At 43.8% G+C, this 8,995-nt stretch overlaps 1 protein-coding gene across 3 annotated transcripts in view; it reads left to right on the forward strand.

Moving 5' to 3' along the window:
• The window catches only part of POLA1 (DNA polymerase alpha 1, catalytic subunit), a 195,300-nt gene extending 190,271 nt beyond the window's left edge, over nt 1-5,029 (forward strand). The window contains exon 37 of one of the 3 annotated variants that reach the window (XM_017827154.1): nt 3,736-5,029. In XM_017827154.1, coding sequence (XP_017682643.1) covers nt 3,736-3,908 — 173 coding nt within the window. In that variant the 3' untranslated portion in view covers nt 3,909-5,029. The remainder of the gene's footprint in view (nt 1-3,735) is intronic. The other 2 variants (XM_017827155.1, XM_017827156.1) reach the window with 2 other exon arrangements.
• Nucleotides 5,030-8,995: the final 3,966 nt, after the last annotated feature.

An 8,995-nucleotide genomic window follows, 5' to 3' on the forward strand; every position in this document is an offset into this window, starting at 1 on the left:
TGAAAGGAGGAATGAGGGGGCAGTTATGTTGCGGGTTGGAAGGGGGTTAACTGCATGATTGATGGTATGAGTCTGAAATATTTATCAGAGTCAGTGATTTATTAACTTCACAAAATGCAGTACCTGAATTTTAATTATATACGGTCAGAATCCTGTTTTATTTGTTTATATAATAATAATAATATTTTTATTTGTATGTTTGTTTTGATACTGCCTTTTGTGTGTTCTGCATGTGTATAAATATACCTCATTATGTATAGCCATGTATACATTTTGCAACAGTAGTTGTCTTAAAAGATTGCTTGCCACTGAAGTTGGATGTTATTAAAACAATGATGGGCTGATAATGGGCAATAGAACTATTTCAGAACGTGATGACTACTGAAAGGCAATTTCAGTCAGTTTGTATAGCTTAGTTTTCAGAAGGCCTTAGGTGTATTATTGATTAAATTCTCATTTAGGAAGAAAGTAGGAGCTTTATATGCATCTCTAAGTTGGATGGTGTGGTAACTCAAAGGTATCGACTGGCTGTGTGATATACGACGGTCACAGTTGTCTTTTACTCAGAGGAGCACGGTGTGATGCTGGTTGTCATTCTTACTCTGCTGTGTGGCAGCGCAAATAGTCCCCTTTCTAACCAACCTGGTGGGAAAAGTCAATATCCCATCAGCAAAGGAGGTAAACACATCAGGAGCTGTGTCCTCTCTCATCTTCCCCTGCTCTGTATTACTACAGTTTTTTAAATCTCTTCTCCCCAGTCATCAGATGCACTTGTGTCATTCAAATGCGTGGTGTGGCTGTGCCGCAGAGGCAGCCGCCGCCTGCCTCTCCTCCCGGAGCTCCCGGCTCCCATTCTCTTATAATTGAAACTTAAAATTGGCCTCATTACTTCAACGAGGCCCCTCATATTTCTCCATTTTTTCAGTCCACCCTTTCCTGCTTGCCTCTATGAGGGTAATTGCATCTAAGAAATGTTTGAAGCATACTGTCAGAAAGGTTATTGCATATAATTGAAGTTTAGGTTTAATGTTGAGGGGAGCTTTGCGCTCTGTTAGTGGGATGGCTGGAGCCCTGGAGCCTGAATTGGAGCTGTACAGGGGCCTGTATTTCACTTTGCTACTTTCAGCCCTGGTTTACTGTTTGCCTCCATGTTCTAATGATTAATGTGCCTTCCTGTTCTGTTCACACGTGCCAGCTGTTTGCAGTGATACATTTTACCTGAGTCCCTCCTGAGCTCCAGGAAGCTTTAAATTATTTTAGCTTAGTTTTGAGCTACAAGGATGATATTTTCCACAGTTCCTTGGTATAAAGAGCATGGTTTGGCTAACAAGTGAGCAGTGGCAAGTGAACCCACTTACTATATCATTTATCCAGAAAATGCATAAACTAGTTAGAGCTGAAATTGTGGCAAAGTGGGATTGGTGTTTTTATGAACAAAGTTATGACAATTTTCAAGGTGTATTTAATTTAACCCTACATTTAAATATTTTCAGAATCATTAAATATGTTTATGCCATAGTGACTTCAGCCTGTTAATGAACAGATTCATGTAATCAAAGTTTTTATTGTACTGGTGGTGTAATTTAAGGAAAATTCAATTCTGCTAATAGTTATGGTCTGTGTAATGGTAAGAATGTGGTATCTTACACTAGGCATCTTCCTCTTTTTGCTTACTGCCCAGAGCTGTTAATATAAAGACACAAAACTGAATATGACAGCACAATACATACCTTCTTCACAAGGATGCATGGAAGGTTTTTACCAAAGTGCTTTTAATCGATATATTTAGTTACTCAGTCTGGCATTGATAATTTAAATTTTAAGTTAATTTTTAAAGATTTGATATCTTCATGAAAAGCCATTGAGTTCAGTGGAACTTTGTGAATAACATGGAAAACCTAAGCAGGTAGCAATTGCTCAGTAAGACCTTTATGTTTATATCATATCCAGAGTCTGCTGAGCTCATGTTAAAACATCTGAAGCTCTGCAGAAATATTTGTAAATCCTCAGGGAGGAGAAATTCACAAACCCCAAAACTCTAACAGCTATTTCTGTTACCATGCCTCCCTTCCCTGCCGTCTCCTTGTGTAGCAGTCCTTGACTTGGCTGCTGAGATGGTGTGTCTGATGGGATGCCTTCAGCTCACAGTCACATCACAGAAGTGAGTCATCACAAAAGTGAGTCGTTTCATCCCTTGCACAGGTAGACTCAAAAAACCAGCATGTCCCTCTCCCCCAAGACTTTCTCTTATATAAACTCAGCTGTTTTAGAGACGACAGGTTTTTCATCTGAACTGCCATATAGTGAAAGCCGTTTAACAGGGAATGGAGACTCCCTTTTTACATGTTCAGAGTGCAAGGAGGGCAGTACAGATGTTGTGAAGGTGTCAGGAAGAAATGAGGCAGCAGCTTTTAGTCAAAGCTAATGAGCAACAGAAGGATTATGTTGGTTTCTCACAAGATACATGCTTACACTGCACCTAAATAGCTTGAAAACTCAACCTTTAAGAACCTGTGCCATGCTCTCCTAGTTCTACTTGACCTGGAGTCCCTCCAGCCCAGCAGGTGGAAAGCTGCCTGGGAGGGCACCTTGTTTTGCAATATATCCACTATGCAGTGTGACCTGTTCCAAGGAGTAACTGCAGGCACAGGCTCTCAGGTAGGAGCTGAACGTGAAGTTGGTTGGAAAGTAGGAGCACAACTGCACCACATCTGCATCCAGTTGGCATTGCTGTATAGCAGAATAGTGGAGTACTTTGCTCTTTTAGTCTTTGTCCACAGTCTTTGTAAAGCAAAAGCTGGACAACCACCCAGATAAAATCCCTGGATTTTTTTGATGGCATAAAATTCAACAAAAAAAAAAGTCGAAAATTTAACAGTTTGGGCTTCACTGCCGAAGTATGTACAGACTCATGTGCACGTACATGACTTTGCACATACATAAAGGTACAGGTGGGTGGATGTCTTGTTCTCCAGACATCTCTTAATCAAGCATTTGGGAATTACTCTCTTCATTCATGTGTCAGGTGAACTTGACATCTCCTGGTTGCAATACCAGGCATCTTCTCTCTATTTCAGTGTAGGGTGGCATGGAATTCCCCTTGTTTGTTCTACTTCCTTTTTCTTCCCAATGCCTCTCTAGTGCTGAGCATCCCGATTCCCATCCTGCACACAAGGTGCGTGTGAGAACACACAAGACTGGTGATAAGTCTGTCCTAGGTTGTGCCAGTATTAGCAGCAGCAGCAGCAGGAGAGGTGAGAGAAGTGAAGCGTGGTTTCCTTCACTTCTGGAGTCAACCTTCTCCCTACTTTGAACCCCTGGGAACTCTGCATAGTTCTCACTGAGTTAAGGCACCTGCTCATTTTAAATTGGGTCCTTTCAGAGCCAGCCCTGCTATCACTTATTTTCTCTACTGTGACTTAGTGAACCCCCATTTCATCCCAGTTAGATGTCAAAACTGGGCAAGTGGTTCTTGCCAGCTCCTGGCAGGAGCTGCTGCACCCGTGCCAGTGGGGCTGAGGGAACTTCAGCCTTGGCTCCTTGTACAGGTTCACCATGGCCCCTCACCAGCTGGTATGGCACTGCAGGGAAAGGCAGCAGAACTTGGGAGAGCTTGCTGTAAATGTCCTTTTTGCTAACTGTGATTCACAGTCCTAGTGAATGCAAAAATCCTTTCTGTGGTCGTTTAATCCTTCTCAGTTTTTTGTTGGTTTTTTTTCCTCTTTGTTTTTTTAGAGTATGTGAAGAAGAAGCAGCTCAGGTGGGAAGTGTCTGAGGCCTACAAAAGACTGAAGAGCACTGTAGACAAATACCTGTCCATGAGTGCCTACTCAGAAGTGAACCTCGGCAAACTCTTCACCGTCACTATGGGAAGATCTGTGAGAGAGTCCAATAATGAAAGACAGTGATTGATTAAAAATGGAGGGAGGATAGTTCTTTGTTTATCAGAAATGATCTCTTCAGCAATACTCTATTTCAGTATGCACAATGATGTTTTAATAATCTTGTCTCTTTGGAGGAGGAAAAAATGGAAGATGAAAACAAAGTACGATTCACGTGGACATTCAATATTTGGGGTGTTTTTATCTTCCTTTTTTTTAATTCATTTAGAAACCAGGGTTATTAAAATACAGAGTAGTTGATTTTTGCAATATATTTTGTTGTGTATTTAGACCTATGAGGGAAAAGGGGGTGGGGGAATTGCTGCTTTAATTGGATAATTCCCAGTGAGAGTTGCTGGAATGTAAGTGATCCTAGACTTTGCTCCAGGGTATTTAGTAGAGGTGCTCTCAGGAAGAGAGGTTAGTAGAGGTCTCAGTAGGAGCACTAATGTTTTGCCTTTTCACAGTTTATCTTCTTCCTGATCATAAACATACCAATTAAAAACAATACTAAACCTGAATGCCTTTAAATGTCCTATTACCTTCTGAACAGAGGTAGGGATGCTTTACTTTCGAATTCATTAAAGAACGACTGAAACCTGGAGGTGCTAAAAATAGGGACCATCTTTTTATTAGAAGTCTTTCCAAGAGTCTTTAAGCGTAGTATTTTGCCATGTTGAAGAACCCGTGTGGATGTAAAGACATGCAGATGTACAAAACCCATTTAACACACACAGTGGATATAACTGTATTACATTTCTTTCCATGCAAAGCATTTGAAAGTAAGCAATTGATAGGGAAAAATATGTTTAGGATGGCATTGTAACCAAAAACGGGAATGGAAAGCAGTAAATCATTGTTACTGTTCTGTAATAATTACTGTGTTGGAGCTTTTACAGTTTTAAAAACAAATTGTATTTTTCATTTACTTTTAATAAAATGACAAGCAGATATGACAAGAAGAGCATAAATTTGGGTACATGCTTTTGTACACAAAATATTGTTTTACTCATGTTCACCGTTAAGCTTGCAATGTGATATATTAATGTAAGGTTATGATGTTTTGCATTTAAATCTTAAACAGTATAAAATGTAAAGTTTTCTTCACACTTAAAGGAAAAAAAATAAAGTTTTCTAGTAAAAGAGAATTTGATTCTATGATCTGATGGTTGAAAATACTCCATGGTGGCTCCTATTGCTCCAGACTTTTCCTGGTCCTACGGGATTGCTTGTATGTCTGCTTTTAGGATGAACAGCCATTAACAAAGGGAGATTGAAGTAATAGCATCAGCCACAAATGTATTGGGCACTGAAGGGATATGTGTCTGTGTTAAGAGTGTTTTATGATACTCATTTGTCCCTGAGGTGGCATTGGAAGAGGCTGTGTGTCAGTGTGTGCAATGTCAGTTGGAATATGCTTAAATACACAGTTGTCTTCCAAGCAACTTTTGGGGCTAAATCCTTTCATTTTTTCTCACATTGAATCTCTACTGTGGGAAACGGAACCTACTCAATCCCTGGTTTTGTGCAGGTGTTGTCCCACCCCTGCTGAGCTATCGTTCCTTCCCAGTGTGTTTAGTTGGGTTAATACTGTTAAACAGACTTTATTTGGAGACTTCTCTTGAAGAGAAGGTGTTGCTTCTGAGATGACATCTGGAAGTTTCAGGTCTTCAAAAGATCCCAGTTTTCTGTAATTTCACGCGGGGGTTTTTAGATTTTTTGTGTCCAACACAATTAGGATTATGAAGATATTAGTGATAGTAACTGGGTAGAATGCCTTAGAAAAGCAAGAAGTGTGACCTTCTCTTCCAAACATTAGGTATACACATAAAATGGATAGATATGGCATAACCTGACCCTGTGGCACTTGTATGTATCTGTATAATTACCACTGAAGAGCCTGTTAATTTGCAAGTTTAGGGATGTTTAGATTAAATGAGAGTGTTGTGGAATGACTGTGTAAGGTGCAGCAGCACAGAGTGGCCCTGCAAGGGGCTGTTCCCCCCCACACTGAGGTGGAGGAGCAGTGAGTGGCATAGCCCTGGAGCCCCCCACCACCCCAGCCAGCCACAGTCTGGGGGTCAGGATATGGGAAGCGAGGGCTTTTACCCCGAATGGAGGCTTTTTTTGATTCCTCTCAGCAAAGCTGGTCAGATCGGAGCTGAAGTCTTGGCAAGGAGTAAACTGGATTTTCCCCCCTCCCCTTCTCCCTCTCTAATCAACTCTGGGCACCGTGCCTTGTCTTGGCCCCGCAGAAAGGCTGGGAAATGCAAAATCATCTTCATAGCATTTAATATTAAATGGAGCTGGAAAATGCTGTGCTGTAAATAATTTGGGAAAGACTGAAGTTCGGAGGTTTGTGTTTTGAGACCCAAATCGCCTTCCCTTCCTTTCCCTTCTTGTGTCCCCTTCTCCCCGCCCACCCCCCCGCCCCTCACGCTTTTAACATTAAGGTTTGTGTTTATTTGTATTTATTTGCAGTTGGGGAAGAGGAGTGTTGATATATGGAGCCGGTGGCCAGGTTTTGCTGATGACATATGCGATATGAAAAACAATTCCCATCTGCAAACACGGTTGCTGCTGTGCCAAAATTCCTCTTTTCGCCGCCAAAGGCAGTTTTCTAAGGCCGAAGCAGAGCACATCTTCCCCTTCACATCCTTCCCCGTCTTCTGCAGAGCACCTTAAATGTGCCTTAATTGAATAGTTCTCCCGCACCCTCCTTATAGCAGTTTAATAGATTAACTCATCTGTGCCAGCTTCAAATTTCAGATTAAAATTCCTTCATCCCGAAGGCAGCATTATCAGGTTGTTGGAGGCTGTTTTCAAACCTTGGTTTTGAATAGCAGCGGCTCTGCATTAATTTAACCACTAAGCTAATAAGTAGGTTTCGTTTTGTTATGCTAAGCTTTATTGCTTTTCTTTTGATCAGAATGGTGTTGTTGAGCAAAGCAGCAGACAAGGCATTCTTTGATGAGGGAATTAGCGCTCTATTCTTCCTCTATTATTCATAGCACAGTGGAATATGTAAGTACCTGAGGGTGTCAAAGGAGAGCAGGCTCTATTGCAAAGTGTTCGCCTTGTTTCTCTCAATAGCTGACTATGAGATGATAAACCGCTTAATACACTGCACTAATTGGATGAGAGCAAAAAGAGATGGGAATTAAGGCACGGCGAAAGGAGAAAGTGCTACCAGCCTTCATTCACTCTTTCACCACTTTAACAGCACCAAAGGAGGCACAAGCTTTCTATAAGCAGACTAGGGGTTTTGTGCGGAGATAAAATGAACCTGTTAGTGGATTCAGGTAATACACTAATTATTGCACAGTATAAATACCACTACTGGTTTTATAACACGGAGGTAAACTTCTTTTGAGAAGGTTATAGGATTGCTTGGCAGCAGTATAGATCCTAATAAGGGACCAGAGTAATAACCCCCTGGATTAACAAAATTGCTGCTTGCAGAAGTATGATTCGGGCTTTTACGAAGATTTCAGCGGAATGAATAAAAATGACTGAATGACATTTCTTAATGCCTAATGGCTTGATAATGATTCCCTTTTCTTTAAGGCAAAAATGTATATTTCAGTCTGCACTGTTAATAACGTCCAGGGAACAAGCCTTATTTTTCCCATAAAATTTTTTCGCGCCTATGGTGGGTTTTAGAACTCAAAAATACGGTTGGGGGCGGGCGGGGTTGGGGGTGTGGGATGTGAAATGCCGTGGGTGGAAAGGGGGGGCTGCGGGTAAGGGTCGCGGCGGGCTCCCACGCGCGATGCTCGCTCCGGCACTTCCCGGTCGGCGGCTTCCGGAGCCGGGATCGCCCCGCCGGGCCGGGCCGAGCCCCCTCCGCTCGCCCAGCCCGGGGGGGGCTCTTCTCCGGCCCCGGCCCGCCGTTGTGGAGGGCTGCCGCGACTAGACCAAATCACCCCCAAAATTCCCCACATCCTGGCGCTCCGGTCCGGCCCCACACCTGCGGCCGTCGGGGGTCAGGGCTTGGCCGGGCGGACCAGGACTCATCGAGACCGGGAAGGGGCGCGGGGCGTGCGGCCGGGGCACTTCACGCATCTCGGCCCCTGCTCCGTGGAAGAGGCACACGAGAGCGCTGCGTCCAAAAAAGAAATTTTAAAAACAAACAAACAAAAAAACCCAAACCAAACAAAAAAAAAAAAAAAAAAAATCAAAAAGAAAGGAAAAAAGGAGAGGAAAAAAAAATAACACCCAAAGGGGGATAAAAGAAAAAGGAAGTTCATCTCGGGAAGAAAGGAGTGGCAGGCGCGTAGAAACTTTTTTGACCCCAAAGGTGCAGGAGAAACAAGCAAAGTGTTCCCCAAAATTCCCATTTTTCTCCCCCCGCCCTCGGCTTTCAGCAGCGGCGGAGTCAGGGACTGCCCCATCCCCGCCCGGGAAGTTGCCGAGTGTGCGTGGGGCGGTTTCCCGCGCTGTGGGGTCGCTGGCACCGAGAGGTGACCCCAGCGCACTGCGGGGTGGGGCGGGGGGACACGCCACGGTGTCCACGGCAGCGCGTGGGCAGTACTGCCGTGGGTGCCCCTCCGGACCCCGCGATCTGCAAATCCCCTGGCGAACGGGGCCGCCGGCACCTCGTTTCCACCCCGCCTAAGCTCTGGCCGTCGACCGCGACAGAGCGACCCTCGCCCACCCAAACCCCGTGGGGGGTTCCCGGCGGCGGGGCTGGCGGAGCGCAGCCCCCGGCCGGCCCGGCGGGGCTGAGCCCTGGGCACCCCCGGCCCCGGTGGCCCTGCAGCCCCCGCAAGGACTGGGCTTTTTGCTTTTTCTTTTGTTCCTTTTTTTTTTTTTTTTTGTTAAACATATATTTTTGTTTATTTTTTTTCTGAACGTGGCACTTCTCCACCGGATAGCAAGGAAAAGTGTTAACAATANTGAACGTGGCACTTCTCCACCGGATAGCAAGGAAAAGTGTTAACAATAACGACATTACACGAAAAAGTACTGTACCATCGCCTCTTGAGGGTTTCAGAAACCTCTACAGTTAATAAGTTAAATAAAGGGTTTGTACATAAATATTTGTCTAGGAACCCTATTATATCTACAACACAGTAAGAATCTACAGAATGACAAACTTTTACAACACTACA

The sequence above is a fragment of the Lepidothrix coronata genome, unplaced genomic scaffold, assembly GCF_001604755.1.
Source record: "Lepidothrix coronata isolate B3197 unplaced genomic scaffold, Lepidothrix_coronata-1.0 Scaffold135, whole genome shotgun sequence".
NCBI classification, from domain to species: Eukaryota; Metazoa; Chordata; class Aves; order Passeriformes; family Pipridae; genus Lepidothrix; species Lepidothrix coronata.